The sequence below is a fragment of the Chinchilla lanigera genome, unplaced genomic scaffold (assembly GCF_000276665.1).
Source record: "Chinchilla lanigera isolate Chin_1 unplaced genomic scaffold, ChiLan1.0 scaffold00070, whole genome shotgun sequence".
NCBI classification, from domain to species: domain Eukaryota; kingdom Metazoa; phylum Chordata; class Mammalia; order Rodentia; family Chinchillidae; genus Chinchilla; species Chinchilla lanigera.
In genome coordinates this window covers 87458-113886 of record NW_004955471.1, presented here as the reverse complement: position 1 = coordinate 113886, position 26429 = coordinate 87458, and the positions used below count along the sequence as shown (strand labels likewise).

Below are 26429 nucleotides of genomic sequence, written 5' to 3'. Positions count from 1 at the left end.
AGTCAGACCCATGGCAAAGCAACAAACATTGCAGGCCAGAAACTGATGGGGCTAGAGGAGCAGCGTAGGTAGGAAAGCAGGAGAGTTGGAAAGAATCTTGAAGGATGGACCGCGTTTGAAAACAATTCAGGATTTTTACCAGTGGGACAAATGAGCAAAAAGAGATGATCTAGATCACGGTGGTACCGCAGACGGTGTTGAGAAGAGAAAGAATCAGAATTTTTTCCCCTCCCCTTAATTCTATTTCGAAGAGCAGCATAATTCTGATTATGGGTTGAACCTGTAGTTTTCAATGTTGGCAGCACATTAGAATTGTCTGTTGAGCATTTAATACCCGGACTGACGCTTGTGAAACCCTTCACCCCTAGTCCAATATGATGTAGTTGATCCAAGGTGAAGCATCTTTTTTTTTAAAGAATTACGTTTTCTAGATATGTTTAATGTGTAGTCAGAGCTGAGTGCGACTGCAGCACCTTGAGCTCTGCTTTTTTACTTACCCAATATTGGTTATTCCCTCCGTGATTACCTCCTCTGGGAGAAAGGTACAGAGAAAGTGCCAGGGAGTCTTGGCAAACATCGCACCATCATTTGGACTACAGAGAGGTCAAAAAAATAAGCATGTGGCAGTAACAGTGTTTTTCTTTAAAGCTGAATCTACTAGCTGTTTAGGCTAATTTGATGTATTTTGTAAAATTGTTAATAATATTACAGCAAGTAGTAGTTTGGTACTAATCCAGACTGAAGATTTTTTCCCTCTCACTAAGTAATGGGGCTCCATCTGCACCTTCTTGCAGTAAAATACTTAGACCCTATTGTATGTGGTAACCCTGTTTTAAAACCTAGCTTCACTGTGACCAGTCTGTCTTGTTTTGCTTAAATGCAGAAAGTATTTTAAAAGAACAGTTCTTCTAAAGTGAAATTCAAAAATACCTCATATCTGTGGATTCAAAAACTAATTTATTTTTTATATACCTCTGTCCTCCGTTGACAGTTCTTGAAAGAGTTGGCCAGATTGCAGTCAGGTCAGTATCCCCGAAACCAGCATAGACAGTGTGAGAACTTCCCCCCACCTCCTATTGGAGATTGAGTCCAGAGCCTTCACACTGAGCTACATTTCTAGTCCTTTCCTTCTTTATTTTGAGATGGGACCTAAATTGCCTAGGCTAGGCTCACACTTGTGGTCCTCTGGCCTTAGCCTCCTATTTTTATCCTTGCTTTAGAGATTATCCTTTGACTCCATATTAAATAGACATTCGTGGAGAGCCTCCTTGGGGCTGGGCAATGGAAGAAAAATGCTGAAAGGTGGAAATACCTGGCTCTAGACCTCAGAAGTGCAAGCATAGGTTGACAGACACACGGTTAGGAAGGAGGTGGGAATGGAGAGCTCAGAGCCAGTCTGGAGATGATGCCGAGAAGAGGGCTCAGTTGAATCTTGGGGCTGGATCATGTACGGAGGGACAGCATGTGGCAGGGCCAAAGGCAGGACAGAGCAGAGGGTTGGGGGTGGGGGCTGTGAGCCTTTGAAGTGTGGTTGGAAGGTAGATAGATAATAGAATAAGACTAGAAAGATTGGGGGTTGCAGGTAAGAGTTAGCTACAAGGCCCTGTTCCTTCTGGAGAGTTTGAGCCTTATGCCGTGGGTACAGGCAGTCACTGAGAAAAGGGATTGATATCAGAGTGCGGTACTTTTACACTACATCAAGATGCAGGCTTGCTGAGGAAGTCAGCGTACTATAATATTTATTCAACTTCAAATTGCAGTAACTATTACTGCACATATGAAAAGACAAAAAATAGTTCTCAACTATAAAAACTTCTTGCAAATTTCTCTTTGTTACCTGCTCCTAGTAGACATCGAGTGAGTTAAAAAAATTTTCATGTGAATTTTGTTTAAAATTGCTTTGAGGATTTGGTTTTGAAGATTTCTGGAAAACTTGTCCGTTTTGTCTGTTACTGCTTGGCAGGACTGGTGAAGCAGCTCACAGCTTTCTCTGGGGCTACCAAGGCAGCAAGGATAAAAATAGGACAAACTTTAAGAATCCCAGATATTTTCAGATAACAAAGACTGATTTATGCAGACCCGTTTGTGCTCTGACCAAACATAGAGACGCTTTTGTGCTGTGATTAGCAAGGGTGCTGATGTCAGTCCTCTTGTCAAGCTTGAAGCTTTATTCTGTGGCTAAATTGTGCTTTGTACCATAATCCAGAGAACCTTTGTATCTGCCTTCTTAAAGTGTGTAGTTTATGTAATTGCTTTTGTTTTCCAGTTATATCGGTGCCAGATTCAATGAGAATGACTCATTTTGTGACTGAGACAAACATTCACATTTGGACCATGTTAAAAATAAATAAATAAGTGGCAGGTGCTACTTGGCTAAATTCTGTGTTGTAATGTGGTAATTTCCTGCTGTAAGCAGTCGTGCTTTGTATAGTATCTATCGGTCTCTGTAATCACTAGTCCAGTGGATCTCAGGCAGTGTACCTCAGTACATTGCTCCTCATTTCTTAGCTGTTTTACTTCCTAGGGGCTTTTAGAATTTCAACAATGGGATTTAAACAGAGAAGCAAAGGAATGGATGGGTGAAGCCACAGTCAACTAGAACGCAAAGCATGACGCAGCCGAAGGGCATACTGCATTCTATTCTGTTTTTGTTACTTTCCCAAGATGTCCATGCATGTATTTCTAGTACAGTTATGTTAGTTATGTTTGTCATGTACACTTGCATTATTGGAGTTTTTTTCCCCCTGGTGGAAAAGGTTTTAAAAGCACACCTTTCTTTTCATTGTATCCCATATAGCAAATTTAATACTCAAAAATTTTACAGCTTTGTCCTTTCAAGGGAACTTTGTTTATCAATATTTTATGAATATTTCAATATTCATACCAGGCACTGTGTTGTGTACTGAGTATGGAATAGCAACAAAACAGATGTATCATTATCTTCTTGGACTTTGCAGTATGGTTAGGGGCTTAGATGCTGAACGAAAAGTAGTGTATGCATGAAGAAAAATTGATCTGCAGTCTTATATAAATCACAGCATAGTCAAGTAATAGGATTCCCAAGACTGTATCCTGCTTTCATTGGGATGGTTGGGTTGAGAAAGGGGAGAGGGCTGAAGGCTAGCAGACCAGGAGAAAGAACACGATAGACAGATAAACAGCATGTGCAAAAGTCTCTGAAGCAGGAGAGTCTGGCCTCCTGTAAACCATATTATCAGAAGGGAGAAGTGGCAATTGATAAAATTTGAGAGTTAAGATAGAAAGCTGCATTTAAAAGATGGTAGATGAATTCTATAGACACAGCATTGTTGCACCGTGTGATGTGGGGGCAGATTACCTCTACACAGCCCCAGAGCCACTGAGGTGTTCACTAAAATACAGCAGAGAAATCGCACTACTTAGTCTCAATCATGAGGGAGTGGACGAATTATGTTCAATGAATTATGTAGTAAGACATGTTGGAAAGATTTCCCTGCAAGACATTAAAGTTTGAAAAAGTTATTTCTGTATTTAAAAGTGAAACCTCCACTACTTAGAGAAATCACCAACCAAGAGGAAAGACACCTTGATGGCCCTGCTTAAATAACGTAATGTTCTGCTTTCTTCTCCCTGTACTTGCCTGTAATTCTTTCATGCTCACTGCTTGATAGGGCAGTACCCATAGAGGCTTAGTTTTACACAGGGATGACTTTCATTTATTTTAAAGCAAATAAATGTGTATTGAATGAGTGGATTTTTATAATTCGGGGTCCAGTCTACATGAATCTAACACATTGTAAGTTTTCAGTAATACTTAAAACACACACAGACACCCAATTCTTTACTTTTTTCTCTGAGCTGCAGTCAGATGGAGAAGTTAATTGAAAATACTAGTGATTTTAAAGAACTGCATAATATTGTTGGGCTTTACAATTTTTCTAATAATTTCCATGCTAAAGGATTGCATACATTTTTCCCCTTATGAATAGCTATCTACTTAGCAATATTTCTGCAGATGTTTGGCCAGAGTTGCTATGTGCTAAAGTATTTTCATATATGTTAATATTTTCTTCACAAGTAGCAAGCTCTATGCAGGTAGAAATCATGAATTCTCTACGTGTCCTTTTGTTCTCATAAGTGGTTTCAGAACGTGGTATTTTTGTAATAACCAATTATCTAAATTTTTTTGAATGGATGTAACTTAAAGAATCTCTTAAAATACTAAGCCTAAAGTTATCACCTGTATGAACTCAGTTATCTGTATAGTTGTCTGTTGTATTTAAAACTGAGAGGCTGGTTTCTGGATCACTGAGGATCCTTCACTGTCATTTTCTGACTCTGCTTCTGATTATTGATGGACCTTTATAGCTCCTCCATCAGGGAGCTGCAACTCAAAAATCACTTCCTGTCAGAAAGTGATAATAGAAGCTAATACTAAATATCTAGTAGAGGAGCATATGTATTTTAGTTATTAATCTGTTTATTTTCCTTTCTCATGTGTTTTTCAGGATAAAACATAGCCAGCTACGTTTTTAAACTGGCTCTATAATTCCTTTGTATTACAGTTTCCAAATTTTGTGAGAAACAAAAACATGGAGAACCTATCATTGCTTTGGAAGGTTTTAGTAGATATTTTCTTAAAAATGATTGCTACATATGTTATACTAACATGCATATGTTAGTGAAAACACAGACATATTATTTTGGGGAAATTGGCATATGTGAACATCAGGAACATTAGTGAGCATTTTGGGTCTGATTGGATTGTCTGCTTAGCATGAAACTTGTAAACTAAAATTTCTGAAAGCATAGGGCTGCTGTTACTCAAGTTATCACTGGAAAAGAGACATGTTAGTTCTGGTTATAATTTCCCAAACCTAAAGCATGGAAACATTTTGCCTTGTGCTTAGTTGTGATCTCCAAGTGCACAGAAAGGGCAGTGAGAGCGTGAATTCCACCAGGGTTTGTACGCTGTCCTGGGTCTCGTCCTTCTGCTGCCCAGGGTGCTTCTTTGGGTGATGTGACATGGAATGTTCAGTCCAAAGTATAGAATGTCTCTTAGTAGATGTCTTGTTGCTGGGACAAAACACCCAATACCTGCTACTTAAAGGAAGGGAGGTGTATTTTGGCTCATGGTTTTAGCCCATGATTGGCTGGTGCTGAGGCAGAAACCGGATGGCAGAGGGGTGTGATGGAGAAAAAGGTGCTCAACTAATGGCAGCCAGGAAGTAGAGAGAGAAGGGAGAAGATGGGTAGAAGAGTATAGTACACCCTTCCAGGTTGTGCCTTCAGTGATCCCCCTTTTCCACCCAGGCCCAGTCTCCTGACAGCACAGTTAGCTACCAAACTCATCAGTGGATGAGTCCACTGAGGAGCACAGCACCCCGTGATCCGATCACCTTCAAAACATCGAGCTCTCGGGACAGTTTAGATGTAAACTGTAACTGTAGGGGACTGAGACTTGCTAAGCTGACTGCTCTGAAGGATGATCCTCCAAAAGGAGTAAGGCTTGGTTTTGTTCCCAGGCACAGATGTAGGGTTTAAAGGTGGATGAACAAGACTCAGCCATTCATCCTGCTATTATCATTGGGTGACAATAGATTTTGGAGAGGGTGGTAACAAGAGATTTGAGCCCTTCTTAGGCATAATATGAAGCTCAGAATTTGAAAATATAAAACCTTTGGAGGGAAGAGATAGTGAGGATAGGTCTAGATTGCTAATACATGTTTGTTGGGAGGATGAGGAGAAAGACTAAAAAAGTTATAGAATGCAGATCTTCTCTGTGGAATCCTAAGTGACCAGCTGGCCAAAAAGAGGCAGTCTTACTACTTGCTTCCTGGACAAGAAGCCAGGAGAGTTCCTAAAGCTGTTTTTCCCCTCATCACTCCTTGCCTCTCCAGCAGAGAAGAGGGAGCAGGGAGAGAGAGAATTCTATAGTCCAACATCCATAAGAGGCTTATGAAGAGAAGTTATGGTAGAACCATTGCTTTTTTTTTTTTTAAACTGTGGGTAAAATGCAGTTTACTCTTCTGTTTTGAGTAGGTAGTGTAGTGTTGTTAAGTACATTCATATTTTTGTACAACAGTGACCAGTGTCCATCTCTAGATTTCTTTTAATCTTCCCCAACTGAAAATGTACCCGTTGAACGCTAACTCCCTACATCTCCTCCTCACCAGTTCCCAGAAGCCACTGTTCTCTTTCTGCTTCTGTGAATCTGATCACAGCAAATATCTCATATAAGAGGAATCGTATAAAATTTTTTTTGCTGATTGTTTGGTTTTCGTTTTTCTTCCAGTACCAGGAATCAAACTCACGACCTTGCACTTGCCAGGCAGGCACTTTGCCACTGAGCTAAATCCCCAACCCCTGAATCGTACAATATTTGACCTTTCATGAAAGGCTTGTGTCACTCACCATAACATCCATTCCTTTGTTTGTTTATATCCTCTTTTCCCAACATCATTTTTTTTTTTTAAACCAGGAATTGAACTCAGGACCTCACACTTGCAAGGCAGGCGCAGTGCTGCTGAACTATATCCCTGGCCCCAACATCATTTGTTGAAACTACTGTGTTTGTTTATTTAGTAGAAATCAAACTTCCACTGGTATTATATCAGAGGAGAGTTCCTAGAAAATTCTAAATGTATACATCATTAACTTAATTTGAGCATTTGTTAACTTTGCTGTTAAGAACGGCCAGTTATCCTGTGGAAAAAATATTGTGACTTTTTCTAGATAATGCACTTATGAAATTGTGTTAATAGGTGTGTGCCTTTTCAAAAATTCTCTCTCATACTAAATAGATATTTTGTTTTGTTCCTAGGCATGGAAGAGGAGATGGTTTGTGTTACGCAGTGGCCGTTTGACTGGAGATCCAGATGTCTTGGAATATTACAAAAATGATCATGCCAAGAAGCCTATTCGTATTATTGATCTAAATTTATGTCAGCAAGTCGATGCTGGATTGACATTTAACAAAAAAGAATTTGAAAACAGCTATATTTTTGATATCAACACTATTGACCGGATTTTCTATTTGGTAGCAGACAGTGAGGAGGAGATGAATAAGTGGGTCCGGTGTATTTGTGACATCTGTGGGTTTAATCCTACAGAAGAAGGTAAGCTCAAGATTGTATTATTCAATTTGAGTTCTCCCTTTTTGCTACATTTTTAAAAATGTCCTACAAAATATTACTTCATTTACACCCTAAAATGTTTTGTTTTATAATAGGAACTTGATATTTGGAAAAAAAACCCACTGATCTCTTTTGTCAGTGTGGAGAGAAATGTACAAGTTTGAGAGAGAAAGCAGGAAGAGAGAGAGAGAAAGGAAAAGAGGAGGGACAGAGAGAGAGAGGGAGAGAGAGGGAGAGAACAGGTAGACAGGCAAACTGACTTAACCATTACAGAACAGGTGACAAGAGAACATCTCTAAGAGCTTTTTACTGAGTTTTAACAAATTAAATCGAACCATTCGCCACTGTAGATATTTGGCTATTTTTGACCATTAAAAAATACCAGTTTTTTTGTGTTTCAACCCAACTCTTTAGGCGTTATTATAAGAACTATATTAACTCTTGAAATTATGCAATGGCCAAGGTGATCAACACTTAGGAAAAGCAAATAGAAAGTAAGCACAAAACACAATGAAAAAGTACCAAATAGATGAGTTCATTTAGCACAAATCCTAAAAAGAGTGTAGAGGAAGGAAAAGGGTTGCTCCAGGTTTAGGTTAGAGGGAGTAGAGAAAAAATTCTCAGGACCCTAACTGTAAATCGTAGGCTTTTGAAGGAAGTTGTATTTCTATGTAAGTGAAAGTAGGGATACAGTCCTCCAGGCATGGGGATTTGGGGGAAAAATAAAGACTCCAAGATAGAATAGAATTTTACTTGACTGAAGCAAAAGACTATGGATAAAAGAGACATGGGAACAGCTGCTTGTAGAACCTGAATGAGGAACAGAATTGCAGTGCCTATCCCCAAAACAGCTTAGTGATTAGCCGGCTTAAGAATTTTGTGAATCTTCTCCAGGTCATTGTCTGTAGCTGTTCAACCATTTATTCCCTGTCTATTTGTCTACTTCTCTTTCTTTTTAAACATATACTTAGAATCTGTGTAGGGTACCAAGGACCAGAAATAAAGGTGAACTGGTTTTTGACCTTACTGTCTTTATGGCTGTTCAGCAGTCCCCTTTATTCATGGGAGGTGTGTTCCAAAACAGGACTAAGCTGTGTAGGCTACATTTCTCCCCCTCTCCATACATATCAGATTTTATTTGTAAATTATACACAGGAAAAGATTAACAACAACATTAATAAAAGAACAGTTGTAACAGTGAACTGCAGTTATATTACCACCATCTTACTCTTGCTCTTTGGGGCCATGATTATGTAAACTAGGGATTACTTGAATACAAACACTATAGTACCAGGGTGCCACAATTGTTAGGATCTAACTATCAAGATAGCTAAGTGAGAAATAGGCAGGTAGCATATACCATGCAGATACACTGAACAAAGGGATGATTCATATGTCAGACAGGTTGGCGCAGGATAGCTCAGAAGAAACACAATTTGAAATTTATAAATTGTTTATTTCTGGAATTTTCCATTCAGTATTTTCAGACCACAGTTGACCTTGGGCAACTGATATTGCAGAAAGCAAAACTGCAGATAAGGATGGGTGGGGGGAGCCAGATGTGGTGCACATCTGTAATCCCAGCGCTTGGGAGGCTGAAGCAGGTGAATTACAGTGAGTTCAAGGCTAGCCTGGGGTACATAGTGAGTTCAAGGACAGTCTGAACCATGTGGTGAGAGCCTGTCTCAAAAAAATAAATAAATAAATAAAATAAGGAAAGGCTACTCCACTCACATTTAAAAGTGTGTATTCCCAAATATTTACACTAAGGGCTGAAGGGATGGGAAGATTTATTAATAAATATAATCAACATCAAGGTTGGTATTGAAGAGAAATTGTAGTCATCTCTGAGCACAGCATGTTGCTTCTACTGTGGCCAGTATACAGTCCTGGAGAAGGCCCTCGAAGGGCTGAGGTGGGGCTGGGGGAGGGGACAGGCCCTAGGGAGAGAGCGAGGAAGGGTCGAGGGCCGGCACTGAAAGCTCAGTGCAGCAGGCAGTGGTTCTAGTTAGCCAAAGCTGGTCCCGGGAGCTCAGGAGCAGATCTAGACAGAGCTCTAGTGATGACAAGCCTCAGCAAATTGCTTCATCAGGCAATTAAGGCTTCGACAGCTCACAAAGGTACTAAATATATTCACAGAGTGCTTGAGCATTGGGAGGGGTATCATTTCTAACTCTGGTTAGACTCCTTTTCTGTTCACATAGGTATCTATATTTGTGTGCAGTGCAGGATTTTAAAGTTCAAGTCACATAGTTCACTTTTCCATGGTTGTTACGATAATTGTTAGATTAGACATTACATTAGTTTCATTGTGACAAGCTTTCTGTGTAAATAACTTGTTATAATAGTTTTGTTGCTGCTATCATTCCTTGGCCTGCTGCCTTTTTTATTTTGAAATTGTTTTGGGAGACCTCAGAGTAGACTTCTGTCACCAGTGGTTGCCTACAAGGCTCAATTGTAGATGTTCTTCCACGATCCTCCTAAATTTAACAAAGGAAATGAGATGCTGACCTAGAGGATGTGCCTTCTTCAGTATTTAATTTCTGGAAGCCCATTCAAGAGTAGGTAGAGTGGAGAAGCCCCCAAGATAAGAATTTTTAATGCTTGTGTTGAAGATTAGCTTTTTGAGTTTTAACATCTAAAGTCTGGTCTGCTTTGTCTAGCTTGGATGGAAGGATTCTTATCATTCAAGAGGTAAATGAACACCAGACAAGCTCGGGGAAGAGGGAAATGGATTTGTCAGTTTACCACATCATTGAGTTTGCCAGCACTCTACTGGACTGTGGGCCCTCATCCCACACGTACATATGGAGTGACTAGCCAGGGGGACAAATGGTCAACCTCACAGATATGGAACTGAGCATCCAGTAGGAAAGGATTTATTATAAGAAATACCTAAAATAACCCATTACACTTGTTGATGAGTGTGTTTATATATAAAATACTGTGGGTATAGATACAGTTCTCCTTTTCGTAGCATTTGTAAGTTTGCCATTGGTCTAGTGGGGGATATAGTGAGATAATCCAGGAATTCATAATACCTATTGATAAGCACCCTGCTGCAGAAAAAAATGGAAAACATGGCTTAAATCAATCAAGAAAAACCCAGTTTTAAATGGCTCTGTGACTACTGCTGGTAATATACTGAAAATTTTATTTTTGTACTTAGGGGAACATTTTTAGGGACTTTAGAAATCAGAATCAGTCACCCTGTCTATTTCCACTTTATAAACCTCTGCCAGTATGGGGAGTGGCAAACTTTTTAAAAACTGGAAAGCAACAGTGACTTTCTAGTGGCAAAACTCTCAAGTCCTTATACAACAGATTAGAAGTATATGTGGGTTGGATGAGCTCTTAATTTGTGAACTTTTTATGTTCGCAGTATATAGGGGTAAGAGGCTTGTAAGAAAATCCATAGTGTGATTAATCAAATTTGATATGTGTGGTTGGCGAGTTGGTTAACCAAGAACAGCTGTGCTAATCACAAGTCCTTTTTATTTGTTCATTTAAAAAAAAAGCTCCCAAGACTTCAGTTTGCTAATAATTTCTCCCTTAAGTTCATGAGCTATATGTAAACACAACTGCACTTGATTTTAGATTTTGTTACTTAGATTCTTTGCAGCTTGTTCTGGTCATCTCCCCCAAAAAGCCACAGTCAGAAATGTCTTAATTTATTACATTGAAGTATAAGTTGAGTTTGTTGGAATAAAGCTATAAAAGAGGAACAGTTCAGTAAGTAGTGTCAAGAAGCCAAAGCATATTTTATTGTACTCTATAATTTTGGTTTTCAGTGGGTTGTAGCAGAACTACAAAAAGGCTTTAAAATCAACCTCTATTCTTCCTTGGATGACTTTGCTAAAAGTCTTTAAAAATTTAACTTAGCATGGATGAGTCCCTGGCTTCAACCCCCAGCACCACAGGTGGAATGGGGGACGATCTCACATCTAAAGACTTGTGTCAAATTCTAAAGAGCACTGCTATTTTCCTTCATTATTATAGTCTTAGAGATTAATGCAATGATAATCAAAATGTCTCTGTTCTTCCATTAAATTTACCACCTGCTTTAGATACTGTTGCTTCCAGGTGTGCCTCACCAGCAATCCCTAAACACTGGTGGAGATTTTTGTTTTTACCTGTATCTATCCCCTGAGCTGTGTTCTTCCAATTTCAGAGGGCTCAATGTGTTTCAGTTCTTGACTTGAGAATTGACTAATACCACAAGGTGATTTTTCACTGTGCTAGTTTTAGGCCAGATGTGGGAAGCAATAGAGTATACTTGGATATCATAGTCTATGAAAATAACTATCCCTGGTCCCTATGAGAATAACTAATTTTCCCCTGAAAAACAAAAGGAAAGGGGAAAAATCTGACCTGTGTTTTGATTCCAGGAACCTCTCAAAATATCGTTACCATGTTATTTCCGCTGCCCCAGGTGACCACTGCTATTATTGAATACTCTAAATGCTGGCAGGCTGAATCTGTTTTTAAATTCTAGCTCATTGAACTGAATGTGGTACCTATGAATGCTTTTCTTTAGTAGATTTGAGGGCAGAAACTAGTTTCTTTTGTTTTTCTTGGAAATGTGCGGATTTATTTTTGTTCCTACAACACCAAGGTGGAAGCTCTTAAATCTGCTAAACAAGTGCTGGGAAACACAGCTGAAAGGCTGCAGGAAGCTCACCAACTTCAGTAAAGGCCTCTGGGCCAATTTTAGGTTACAAGATTAGAAAGCGGCCCCTGGATTGGTTTTTCTAAAAATGCACAGAATACAGTGGCTTAATAAAACAGTGCAATTTTCTGTTTCATAGTCTTTTATTTTAGTAAAGTAGATAAGCTAAATATAAGAATATGTATATTATATAATAATATATATACATATACATATCTTCTTTTCCTTAAAGCAATCTTTCTTAATCAGGGCACTTAAAATTTCTTTTTATTGTGGTATAAGTCAGTGTGAATGCCATAGATCTTTACTGTTGCATGTAGTTTTATGTACCCATCTTTATCTATATGTAAATAGATGTCAGTGTGACTATCTTAGATTAAGAAATGGAACATACGTTCCGCCCCTGAAAGTTTTCTCCTGCCTCTTCCTATTGGGTGAATGTTATCCCCCAGTTATTGCAGACTGATCAGACCTGCAATCTCCCAAATGAGTGGATGGCAAAGGCTTAAATGAAAGGGTCAAGTGGTTTGATTTTTAGGGCTCCAAGAGGTTCCAAACCCTCTAACAGAATTCAAGATTCAACATTTTTGGGTGGGCTGTATTTATTTACTTATCAGAACAAGGATGGGAAACACTGAAGAAAGGCCGGAATCTATCTGGAATGGCAGGGCCTTGGGAGTCCCTACAAGGACTTCTCTAAGTAATACATTATGTTAATTTAGGAGAACTGTATTGTCTCCAGGGAGGCCTTCCCCACAGGAGTGAGGAGCCTGCAGTTCCAGTCTTTGTCTAGTTAATTGAGGTTCGAGCCACGTATCCTTAGTTGTGGCCTTGTCTTGTCCTTTGAGGCACCATGGCTTCACCTGCCATCACAGGCCACCTATCTCCAGACAAGGGGCCTAGGCCCTGGGCAGACTTACAAATAAACATGAGAAGCCAATTGGTTAATAGAAATCCTGCTCAGAGCCACTTCATAGTGGTCTCCATCATCTTCTCAGTAAAGCTTACCTTCTGAATTTTTTTTTTTTTTTTTTTTTGCTTCTATCACCATAGATTAGCTTTGCCTATTCTTGAACTTCGTAGAAATGGAACCATTGAATCTGGCTTCTGTCTGGATGCATCTATGTTTTAGCAGGCAGCAGTTCCTCATCCTGTGTAGCAGTACATTGTGTGAATATATCATACATTATGGTTCTAGTCAAATGTTAGTGGACGCATGTGCTGTTTTCTGCTAATACTGATAAAGCTGTAGTGAACATTCTTATATGTGCTTTTGGTGGATATCAGAGGTTCTTTGGGATAGATACTATAAGTGGAGTTGCTGCATCATAGGACAGTGATGGTCCTTACAACCTTTTAGAGCTTTTAAAGATACAGCCTGTTGCGCCACTTGTACCGTAGGTTCACCACCACTGTCATAGCATATATGTATGTTTAGACTTAGTTTTAGTTTCCAAAGTCATTCTGCCAGGTGCTTTCCTACCAGGAATGTATGAGAATTCCACTTACTCCACCTTTGCACTAACATTTGGTTTCATCAGTCATTAATTTCAGCCACTCTAGTGAGTACGTGGTATGCCATATAGTTGTAACTCATGTTTTTCTTAGGACGAAATTCAGCTAAAGAGTGTATTTGGTTTTGTGCATTTGTTTTGCTTTTTTACACATTTTCAAGCTACTGCCACAGATTATCTTGGTATATTCAATATCCTTGTGGTAGGGCCCAAACACCTATACCACACAAATGATGTGAATGGCAGATAAGAATTACCATATTTGTCAATACAGTCTAAGGATTTATTTTTAAGTCTCTAAGAATGCTTTAACTATATATATATATATATTTTTTTGTTTTGTTTTGTTTTGTTTTGTTTTTGTTTTGTTTTTTGTTTTTTTTTCCTGGTACCAAGAATCGAACTCATGACCTTGCGCTTGCCAGGCAGGTGCTGTGCCACTGAGCTAAATCCCCAGCCCCCGCTTTAACAATATATTAAGGAAAGTGTCAGGACAAATAAGATACCGTTTCTACTTGAAACACATCCAGTATGTTGTGCAGTGGTGAAGGGTCTTCAGTAGGTGGTTAAGTTGAAGAAACTGCAGATTGCTGCACGGACAGCTGCTGCTACTACTGTTTCCTGTTTGCAGTCATTTGTTAGACGTAGCTTCATAAAACAGTCTTTCATAAAAATGATGTATTCAGAAGTGAGGAGATGGTCATATTGGTATGAATGGTAATGAACACTCTTACTTGCTAAGGTAGGCGTAGATCTATTCAAAATGCTTATCTTTACAGAAAGAAAGATTTTACAACACATACCATAAATCAGTAACCAGTAAAAACAGTAACCTTGACCTATTTACCTTTAATTGTGAACATGAAGGTAACTCTTTCACAATGGAAACTTTAAAATGTACTCAGGGTTTTAAAGCTGACATAACAGACACAGTTCATTTTCAGAGAAAATCTCTTCTGGGCTCCTGACAAAATCATGAACTACCCCACAGCAAGCTCAGAGAACCTAATACATCAACTTTGCAACATTTTATTTTACCATAAGAAAGACTTAAGATTGCTTCTTATGCTGTAAACTCTTGTGTTTTTTTTTTGTTTTGTTTTGTTTTGTTTTTGTTAAACAACAAAAAAAGGGTTGGGTTTTTGAGTTATTTGTTTTGTTTTGTTGTCTGGGGATCAAACCCCAGGTCTCAAATATTTCAGGCAAGTGCTCTAACTGCTTAGCTACATTCCCAGGCCCAAAAGCAATTATTTTGAATATTTAGAGGTATTGTCTAGAAAAACACACCAAGTATTTTGTTTTGTTTTGTTTTTTCCTTTTTCTGTTTTTCTTCCAGTACCAGGAATCGAACTCATGACCTTGTACTTGCCAGGCAGGCGCTTTGCCACTGAGCTAAATCCCCAGCCCCACCAAGTATTATAGTTCCAAATAGGGTCAAACTATATTAGGTGAGGGGTCATATGTCATGGTATCTTAGTTACTTTTCTCATTGCTGAGACAAAATACCTGACACCCAAAGTTAATGGGAGAAAGGTTTATTTAGCTCACAGTTTGTAGAGGTTTCAGTCCATAATCAGTTGGCTCCAAGGCAGGGTGGCTTGGCAGAGGGACATTGCAGAGGAGAAACAGTTCATGGCAAGCAGAAGACAGCAAAAACAAGCAAGGGATGACCACAGCTCTTCCTGTCCTTTGCATCTTATCCAGGCTACTTAGGGCAGGGAGCACTGACACCCTTAATCCTAGTGTCTTTGAGCCTAGCATAGCACCATGAATCAGTTCCAGCACCTCACACTGTAGATCCAGCCACCTCTGAGAAAGCCCCGCCTATGACCACATATGACTTTGGGGAGACATCTAGACACTAGACATAAGCCATAACACTTGGCTTATTGTTTGTGCTCTCATCAACTCACAATCTGCTTCCCTTTGCTGAAAACTGATTCACAGAAAGCCTTTCTGCAGCAATACTTATTAGCTTTCCAAGTAAATTTCAATTAGGAGTTTGCTCCAGTAGCTTATTAGGCCTTTAATAGCTTTAATTATACTCTTCATGCCTCTTGAATTAAGAAATGGGAATTTTACAGGCATAGGAAAACCCTAAACCAATGTTTGATTCTTAGAAGCGCGGTACTAGCATTACTTAGAAGGAGCAGTAAGTCAGAAACTCTAGCAAGGCAGAAAGCAGAATGGTCTGTTCTGTTACTTGTAATGTAGAATAAAGTGTAAATCACATACTACTCTAAGGTGGAACAGAAGTTCCTTTTTCAGATCAGTCAGTCATTTAACGTTAGGCAGAAATTTTAAGTTGGAGAATATTTAGATTCCATACAGTGCTCTACATTAAAATATGCAGAGCTGAGTATATAGTTAACATGAGGAAAATTATCCCAAGAACTAGGGATGTTATGGGTATTAGGGAAATATTAAATGTTGGAAATTATGCATTTTGTGAGACAAAGTGGTAGAGTGATCTTCTGTTCCCTTTGTATTAGGCCTTTGTATGCCAATATTGTCTGGATTGATTGGGGTTGCTTTGCAAGGCTGCTTAAAAAGTCTTTTTTCTCTAGAGCTTGCTAATGAGCATGATGGAAATTTCTGTAGTTCTTGCCTCTTGAAAGTTATTTTTTGAAAAATGAACCATTTAATTCCTGGCTTCTTTTCTGAAAATTGAGATCTTGAAGATTTAAAGAGGTTAAAATACTTTCTTCATTCATAGGAGAAGTAATGGAAGGTTAAAAATAAGATGATCCCATTGCGTTAATAAAAGCAGGGTCAAATAAATATATTCCCTCATTGGGCAATTTCCTTCTCAAAATTAACATGGGTTACTGAATTCAATTAGTATTCAGCCATCAAGTTTAGAAAAAATATTGAATGAAAAATATTTGCATGGAAATCACTTGGAATAGTTATTGTAGGAGTTGCAGTAAAAAGCTAGAGCATATGTGATTTTTTTTTATAGTGAAGAGTTTCCAGTTATTTTGTTGCGATCAGAACAAAAACTGAACTAGATTATTCAGTTTTATCAAGTATACAAAATATACTTGTGATTATAGGCCTGTAGGACACATTAACTGCTTTCTGATCCTTTTTCCTCCTCAAACATTATATATATTTTCCTTAAATTCATCTTCAAAACATAAATGTTTTTCATAATTCCCTTATATCTACAAAGATTTATTCTAAATTGTGTTTAATCTCTGTTATTTTAGATTCCCTTCAAGAAAATCTCTGTATATTTGCAATTGAACCAAAAGAATAAACAATTTCATAGGGCATGTTTTATTCAGCACTTTAACAACAAATACTTATGAATGCCCACTGAAATTATTACATAATGTTATATAAACGTCTAAATGCATATTTTTATGTTACTACCATTGTTGTTCTTGTCTTCCACAAATAAAAAGGAATTACCTTCCTGGCATGAGGATTTTGTTGCATAAATCTGTGTGAAGACTTAACATTACGCGAAGCATCATAATGATAAAAAGAAATTAGCCCAACCTCTTTTTGCTCACGCCTTATTCTCTAATTGAAAGAAGTTTCCGAACTTCATTAGCATCTGACAGCACTCTGAAGCAAGTCCCAGATTACCCCAGCAAGTGAATGGGTCTCACAGTATTGCCAGTACCCCTTGCTTTAATCTCTCCCTGTTTGAGTAAATTTCTGCCCTGTGACTGAAACATCTTTTTCAACATCTACTATGTGGAAGGCACAGTAAGCTTAGTGGTGCTGATCCTTTTTTTGTTTGCTGTTGGGACCCACAGTTGAAGAAACATTGTTATATTAGGCTTTACAATTAGGATATGACCTTCATTCCTTAAGAGGAAGAGTTGTAAAATGAGTCCCATGGGCTTTGTTGTGGTGCATATATGAATCTTATTGTTAAATACTTAAGGACATTATGAAAAGCATGTGGGTTTATTTCTAAATACCTAGAGAAGACAGGTGATGTTAGCACTTCTGTAGTAAACTGACAGGACAGATGACCTTTGATTTTATTTGTAGAATATCCATCCCCTTACCGCTTGTGAGCATTGTGTATAATGTAAAAATCTCAGTTTCAACCCGGCCTTTTCTGTTCTAATATAACAGGCAACAAACAAACATTTTTATGCATGAGCATTTGCCGTTTTCTACGTTATTTATTGCCTTGTATTTCTGATCAGGTTAACAGAGCATATTCCTTCTGGGTCCTTAAAATTGTGCTTAGTTATGTCAGTAATGACAGGGGAATTTTTATTTCTAGATTTTCAAATTACTTCCTTCTGTACAATTTCTGTTTTCTATGTGTCTTCTCAAAACGTAGTTAAGGGCTTTGTAAATTTTTTCTTTACTGGCTAAGTTGAGGCTGTGAGCTGAGGGGAAGAGACTGGACCTTTGAGAAGCCCTTTCCCTAAACATTAATAGAACTCCAGGTCACCAGTGCCAGAATCACAAATAAATCGCCCTCATCAGATAGAAGTTAAAAGAAAAGAATGAGCACCAAAATAAACCCAGGATAAAGAGCAGAGAGGGCCTCATACTCATAGTAGCTGGGGTCCCTGAAATCCATGTCATCAAATGGGTCTCCCTGAAAGGTTGGCTTGGCTTGGGAAGCACTTCGTTGATTATCATGGAAAAACCAAAACTGTCTTGTGCTAAGATCATAGAATGCCTTCCTTCCCTACACCCCAAAACTAATGATTGTCCAAAGCAAGGTTAACCTTGGCTTTCTCTAGAGCTCATGGACAGAAGGAAGACTCCTACTTTTTTTTTTTTTTTGATTTTTGGTGGTACTGGGGATAGAATCCAAGGCCTCATGCATGCTAGGCCAGCCCTCTATTACTGAGTAACGGGCATCCCTAGTCCTTCTTACTTCTGTTTATTTTGAGACAGGGTCTCATTAACTTGCCCAGGTTTACATCACACTTGGAATCCTCCTGTCACAGTCTTCTAAGTAGCTGGGATTTTAGATCTCTTTGAAAAGCACCAGTTACTTCCTACAGACATAATACCACATCAGTACTATTTACCATAAGAGACGTTTGGTGTTTTTCCTGTTTTTTGTGTGGAAACAAAAGTAACTCCAAGTTTTAAACTGTTTAACCCAAACAATTTCCTTTTTTGTAAAATGTGATCAACACTGAGAGTGCTGTGGCATTGCAGATCCTGTGAAGCCGCACGGCACCTCCTTACAAGCACCTGCTGATCCAGCTTTCGCTATAAATGCGGCAGCGTCCTGCACCCAGGCAGAGCCAGCCTCTGCTGCTCTACCTCCTCCATACCAGCTCATCAGCCTCCCACCACACCCGGAAGCTCTTGGCATCCAGGATGATCCTCAAGACTACCTCTTGCTGATCAACTGTCAAAGCAAGAAGCCCGAACCCACCAGGTAAATTGTGTCTGTGTTTTGAACCTTGATTGAAGCCTCCCACCCTCTATGTGAGCTTAGGTTGCAAGCTTATATTTTAGATTTCAATTCCTCTATTAATGATTGCTAATTAATATGCAGGAGATTTTTTAATTAAAGACACGTAATCTCTGCTGCTTTGGGAAGAGAAAAGTTATAACCCACCAGGCTCTTTTGGAAATCTGGCTACTGTTTCACACTTTGTTACAGACTCACAGTATTACTTGCCTAACCGATTTCACTGATTTATAAATGGTGATCTTGCTCCATTTCTTATGTGATTGTAAACCAGCCAAGGGTCATCTTTTGTTTCTGAAGAAGGAGAGGAATACCTACTACTAGAAGATTTTGAAAGCAAAACGATTCCATTGCAGTGAGTGTGTTGTAGTTGTTTTGGATCTGTGTGAGAAATTAATCATACAGGTAAAATCCCAATATGGCAGATTCTATTGAATATACAGATTGCATTTTAGTGAAATTTGATAAAAATCAAATACACAGTTAAAAGCTATGCAACTTTCAATTGTATACCTAGCCATGAACCAGCACTTACCCCAAGCTTTGATTTTTTTATTTTCTCATACACTTCGTTCTGCTTAAAAATTTGTAGTGCATTGCTTGACTAAAGGGGCCATAAGGCCTTTCCTAAACCCTTGGTACCTTGCTGTCTCCTTCCCTGTTGTCATGTAAACCATAAGAAGTTTTACCTTAATCATCCTTGACATTTAACGTTGAGTAGTTAGAAGGCTTAAACAACAGAAGGAGTTGGAGATTATTGTTTTACTATTTAAAAAAGAAGCAGGAAAATGTTCAACAGGCTAGTTTAAGCCACTAACAGCCATGTGACCATTAGTGATATTGATAGCAGTTGGGTGTGTTTACTTACAATGTGAAAGTGGAGGAGAACTGGATATTGCACATGAATGATTATTTTTCTGATAACTGGGATCAAACCCAAGGCTTTCACACTGAATTATATTCCCAGCCCTTTTTGTTGTTGTTGTTGTTGTTATTATGATTATGATTATGATTATTATTATTACTACTACTATTACTGCTACTTTTTTGGAGACAGGATCTGACCAAATTGTGTAGGCTGGGCTCAGTCTTGTGATCTCCTTCCTCAGCCTCCCAGAATGCTGGGATTATAGGCATGCATCATTACATTTGACAGAAAGATTTTTTTTTTAATATCTGATTACTTTTACAGCAAAATAGTTTTTTTAATGTTAGAAGTAATTGTTACTGAGCTAGGATCAGACGTGGCCCTTGTTAAAAATTTTTTTACATAGAATTTACTAAGTAATTTCTATACATATAATTTGTACATATTTTATGTATATTTTTATACATAGAATATAGTAAGTAATTTCCATGATCCATTCCTAAAGATGATGGACACACTGCATACATTCCAAAGTTGTCTTTCTGTATATTTGTTGTAATGGGATTTTACCTGTAAGAGCAAGAAAATTATATAAATCAACACTAGTTAATAATACCAAATCCTAACTTGATTGTGCTTGTTTGCTGTGAGTACTTTAAAATTACACACTTGCAACTTTGTTATCTGTGCTACTAACTAAGATTTTATTTTCCAATATCATTTTTAAAAGCCAATAGTGAAGTGACAGTTTTTCAGTACATTTTTCAATACATTTGCCTTTTATGTCGTGTTTTCCATTGATTTCATTGGTATCATAGCTTTCCTTGTGCAGTAGAAATTAAGTTCAAAATTATTACCCAGATATATTTTGTCATTTATATTTTCCTGAAGTGACAGTTAAATAACAAGTATTTATAAAGTATGTACCATGTTCCCACTATTATGCTAGGTTCTGTGAAGGTACAAACTAATTGTTTAACATACAGTCCCCTCAGAGACAGTTGCCTGTGGAGTTTGCAAGTGAGGCTCATTAAGATCTCACCAAATACAAGCATAAAATACTTAATGCTTGCACAATAGGTGATTGCTGCCTTGCAAACTCCTGTTCATTCAAAAAGACAGCTCCTATAGGAAACATTTCCCCAAACTTGTAGTTGGATTAAATGTCTCTCCAGGCTTTTATAGCATGGTGATTGTGCCTCTGTATATCTCTTTTGTTGCAGTATTAAAAATAGCTTGATAGTTTTACTTATTCTCCAGTAAACTCTAAGCTAGTTAGAGCAGGAAGCTTCTCTTGTTACGCATTATACCCCTACTCTTAGCTTCTGCATTTGAATTAAATAAAGTGCGCATTTTAGAGTGTGCGTAGATGATTTAGAAATTCTACCAGGGGACAGTGAAAGTGTTTTTAAGATGGCGAAAGCACTAAGAAGCTTCATGAGAGAGGTAATATTTGAGCCACACTATAAGCAAAGGAGGGGTGTGAATGAACGAGGTGGGAGGAAGACACGGAAGAGGAGAGCCTGCTTAGGAAAAAGTTGTGATTTGAGGAGCAGTGGGACTGCACAGTGGAGCCTGGTTATCGCAGCAGTAGCACCAGTGCAGAGTGTGTTACTCTCTGACCTTGTAGTTTCCACACCCTATAGAGACCTACTAGGCTTCTGTGAGTAGGTGAATAACGTAAAAACTTTATGTTGGGCTGGGGATTTAGCTCAGCGGCACAGCACTTGCCTCGCAAGTGCAAGGTCAAGAGTTTGATTCCCGGTACCGGAAAAAAAAAGAAAAAAAACCTTTATGTTAAAAGTATTGATCTTACAGCAGCATAGTCCCATGGATAGATCAGAAAAGGGAGGCACTAGAGTAAAACGCAGTTAGGAAAGTTAAGGACTGTAGATGTCACCTGAGACATGGACTTGAACTTGGAGTGGTGGTGGTGGGTAGGAAGGACTTGGGACTCAGTACCTTAGTGATAGTGGGGGTCAAAGCGAGGATCAAGTTCACTGGATTTTGAGCCTAGAGAATGTAGAGAAAGGCATTTCTGTGGTTGGAAGTCAGGAAGAACAATCAGGTTAAGTTGGGTTTGGCTTGGGACATATAGGCAAGGTCATACAGGCACAAATAACCAAGTAGAAATAACCAGTTTGAAACAGTGGTACTCACAGTTTGGTGAGAAGATGACCATTATGCACATTCAGAGAAGAAGGCGAAGGGATGAGAAAGGAGGGTTCTGTAGTGCCATAAGTAGTAAAGGGCCAGGTAGTGGAGAGATGGGAGAGAGCTAGTCATTGATAAAAGAGAATAATGGAGAAGGAGAAGGAAAATCAGGACAGTACAGTATGGTCCTCCGGTACCAAAGGGGGAGTCTTTGCAGAAGCAATGAAGTGCCAAATACTACCAAAGAGTCAGAAAGGATAAGCCCGTGAAAGCAACTATCACAAGTTATTTAAAGAAATACATGTTTCAATTCCTACAGGAGTTTGGACAACATGTCTAGGTAGTTCTGCTATCTTGTTTATCACTAAGGAAATGAGTGTGCTAGTATTGTTAGCTTTCTCTTGGCTAACACTAAAATTTTATGATTCCTCAAAATGAAGACACTGAAAACATACTCCAAGTCAAAATATTCCCACGTGAGATTTCTCAAAGTTAGTTATTGTTTCAAGTTGATTAACTCTATGCCATGTATTTTGATCCTCCAGCATAGACTAAGTGTTTGTTACAGAAAATCAGTAGAGGGGAAGAGGCATGAAACCTATTAACTTGTTAACACTTCGTATGTCATATTGAATTTACCCACTTCCGGGTAATCATTTGACTTTTAGTGTTGCAGAACTACAGATTTGTCAGAGGCAGGTTAAACAGCAATGGATAAACTTTATAAACTAGACTGGTACCAAGTTTTTGCATGCTCTTCATAGGAGATGATTTTTCTTGTTGTCTACACCTTCTTCATTTTACTTTCCCAGAGTTTTGTAATATCTAATTCTAGTGCCTCGGGGTTATGGTTTTTATGTGTGGATCTCCTTGGTAGAATTGGTGGTGTGAGCAGGTACAGGACAAGAATTCAAACGCTTCTGGTGGTTTGTGGTGGTGGTTTTGTTGTCTGGTGCACAATCATAAAAAAAACTAAAAGAACATTTATGTTTTAAATCTTATGGATCACACAAAAATTCTCATGGAGAAAACATAGATTTTGATTGCTAAGCTATAAATATGCTTACCAAAATTTTATGATGTCTTGACCATGTTTTATTTTGTCATTAACAATTTTTACTCAGAACCCATGCTGATTCTGCAAAATCCACCTCGTCTGAAACAGACTGCAATGATAACGTCCCTACTCATAAAAATCCTGCTTCCTCCCAGAGCAAACATGGAGTGAATGGCTTTTTTCAGCAGCAAATGATGTATGACTCTCTGCCATCACGTGCTACATCTGTCTCTGTAGACTCCAGCCTTTATAACCTTCCCAGGAGTTATTCCCACGATGTTTTGCCAAAGGAGTCTCCATCAAGTACCGAAGCTGATGGAGAACTCTATGTTTTTAACACCCCTTCTGGGACATCAAGCATAGAGACTCAAATGAGGCATGTATCTATTAGTTATGACATTCCTCCAACACCTGGTAATACTTACCAGATTCCACGAACATTTCCAGAAGGAACCTTGGGACAGACATCAAAGCTCGATGCTATTCCAGATATTCCCCCACCTCGGCCACCGAAACCCCATCCAACTCATGACCGTTCTCCTGTGGAAATGTGTAGTATCCCACATGCAGCCTTAGACACTGATAGTAGTTACTGCATTCCTACAGCAGGAATGCCACCATCACGAAGCAATACCATTTCCACCGTGGATTTGAACAAATTACGAAAAGGTCAGCTCCTGTCTGCTTCTACTCTATTAGAGGCTAGTGATGGAATAATTGTTCTGATGTTCAACGGGAGCCCTTTTTTCCTTTAGCTCTGCAGTTACCTACTCATGCAGCCAAGATATTAAAGGCTTAGTAGATACCTGCCAAGGTTGTGTGTGTGTGTGTATGCTTGTATGTGTGTGCACGTGTTTTTGTGTGGATGTATGTGTGCATTTGTGTATGTGTGAATGCGTGCTGTAGTGGAAGGGAGAGAGTAGCGTTTCTCATTCCTAAAGAGGTATGGCCTTTGTAATGCCTTCTTCCTGCCTCAGGAAAGATGTACCTTTCTCCCACTTTCTATAAATCCTGGGTGGACAGGCTCTCTGTTGTACAGAGGAGCAGGAAACGGACCAGCCACAAAGCCTCTCCTAGTCATACCCTTTCCTGTATTTGTATGTCGTTATGGCCACATCTGTGTCACATCTGTTGGGCTCTGTTTCCTTCCTTCCTACATAAGCAATTTTTATGTTGTGTCTAACAGGTGATAATTCTGTTCCAATCAAGCCATTATTCTTTTTGCTTGTTGGATTATTTTTAAAGCCTTGAGTCTTTTCTCTTTTCACTAGTTATTGCTAATGGGTTTACTTTTCTTATCCCATCTCCTAGAGCCTACAATCAAAAGTTAACAACCTCGAGAGGGGGAGAAAGTGTGGATTATTTTCTAAAGTTCTTAAAGTCCTAAATATAGAGAGCCGAAGTTCCTAAGGCACATGTCCTAAAAAAAAGCCTGTGTTAAAATGTCTGTCTTTTGTTGTAGTTTTCTGGCTTATAACCCAGAGGATTGTTTGGTTTTGTTTGTTATTTCCCCATACTGGGGATTTGACTCAGGGCTTTGGATGTGCTAGCCAAGCACTGAACCACTGAGCTACATCCCTAGTCTTTCTGGCTATCTTAAGATGAAAATTTACTGTAGCTTTAATAATATTCTATCAGAAACTGATTTAACTTCAACATCAATTTCTTAGTCTCTTCTTAAAGTGACTATATAACCTGGTTATGAATTGGTAAGATGGAAGTTAAACCCATGGTAGTGAAAAAGAGAAAATCGGAGGTACTATTTCTCATCTCCATCTTTATATTTATACCCTGTATCATCACAGGCCTAGAAATTCACTTTGTTCCATAATCAGATATTGCTATTGGCTAGCATATGAGTGTACATCTGCATTTTATAGTGGTTCTATGTACCAAGTTCAGATACTATTATTCAGTGATCATTCTTTTCAGCAGTGTGTGTGTGTGTGTGTGTGTGTGTATGCATGCAGTTATGTGTGTAAAGGGAGAAGGAGAATAGGTCGTTTGTGATTACCTCGAGAACCTGCAAAGGTGGAAAGAAATGCTGATGGTTTGTTCTTTATTCTAGATGCTTGTTCTCAAGACTGCTATGATATTCCACGAACATTTCCAAGTGATAGATCTAGTTCACTTGAAGGCTTCCATAACCACTTTGTAAGTATAATTGATCTTGACATTGTCGAGAGTATTTCATTGTCAAAATTTTCACGCTTATTAGCTTGAGACTAAACGAGATGATGAAGTGAAAGTACCTCCAGATTCATATGGATGGTGGTGAGAATTGTATTTTCATGTTTGACAGCAGTTTTTGTTTCTTACAAGAAATGTATGTGTGTTTTAGAAAATCAAAAATGTGCTGACAGTGGGAAGTGTCTCAAGTGAAGAGCTAGACGAAAACTACGTCCCAATGAATCCCAACTCGCCACCACGACAACATTCCAGCAGTTTCACGGAACCAATTCAGGAAGCAAATTATGTGCCAATGACGCCAGGGACATTTGATTTTTCTGCATTTGGAATGCAAGTCCCCCCTCCTGCTCATATGGGCTTCAGGTCTAGCCCAAAGACCCCTCCCAGAAGGCCAGTCCCTGTTGCAGACTGTGAACCACCCCCCGTGGATAGGAACCTCAAGCCAGACAGGAAAGGTAAGGAGGACACAGCAAAGAAAGGATTGGGAGAGTGTGGAAAGTCGAATCTGCATTTACCTGTCACTAAACAGAAACCTGATTGCAGACTGGAAACGCCAACATATTCCCTGTTACTTTGGTTATCAATTTAAGATAGCAGTACGGCTATTTATAGGTTAAAAAAGATGACATGTCGATGCCCAGGTGAGATTGCAAAGTAAAACTACCTACAAGGATTAGCAAGCATCAGGGAGAATTAGCAGAAATGGTATGCTTGCCCCATCTAAGTGGAGTAACTCACTCCTGCTCTGCTGTGATCTTTGTTGACTGTGAAACCATGGGCTCACGTAGTCAGACGAGTGAGAAATATGAGATTCTATAGGTGTTAGCTCTTGAGTTTTAAAATTCTGTCAACTCATTTATTTTTTAAAAAAACACTGATACTTCTGCAAAGTTGATGTGGCCTTCCATTGCTATTTTGTAACCTTGTTTCCAGAGTATATGTTATCAAAGCACATACAAAATAATTAATATACTGAACATAATTATTTAAAAATAATGAGAATGTTGGTATAATCTTTTCCATTTACTTGTAAAACAACTTTTTTATTTTAAAGAGAGTAAAAAATAAAAAGGAACGTTGAAAATGATAGAGAATTTCAAAACAAGATGATAGGAAATCAACAGTGGTTGTTATATTGCATATTGTTATCTTCAGAGTAGTTGTTCAAATTCAGCTAACAGACATGCAAAATTGATCAAAAAAATTGATCATTAACTGTTCCTTTTAATAAACCAATTTAAATTTGTAGTACAATTATGTTAGCTATATTGTATATGTATATATATATAATTTTTTCCCTTCTTTCTTTCTTTTCTTTCTCCTTTCCCTCATCCCATTGTTCCTTCCCTTTGAGCGGTTTCTTTCCCTTTCACAATATCTACTGTACCTTTTGGATTTTGTTTATTCTTTCAGTTTTTTACACTAGGGAGACAATACAATGTTTACACA

General features: G+C 38.5%; 1 protein-coding gene across 4 annotated transcripts in view; it reads left to right on the top strand.

Moving 5' to 3' along the window:
• Gab1 (GRB2-associated binding protein 1) overlaps positions 1-26429 on the top strand; it is a gene marked incomplete at its 5' end in the record, with an annotated part of 129596 nt that overhangs the window by 77289 nt on the left and 25878 nt on the right. For 2 of the 4 annotated variants that reach the window (XM_005400851.2, XM_005400849.2), the window contains 6 exon segments: positions 6803-7097; positions 18450-18675; positions 18986-19066; positions 22858-23459; positions 24859-24944; positions 25132-25435. In XM_005400851.2, the coding sequence (XP_005400908.1) occupies positions 6803-7097; positions 18450-18675; positions 18986-19066; positions 22858-23459; positions 24859-24944; positions 25132-25435 (1594 nt within the window). 4 annotated transcript variants of the gene reach the window in all.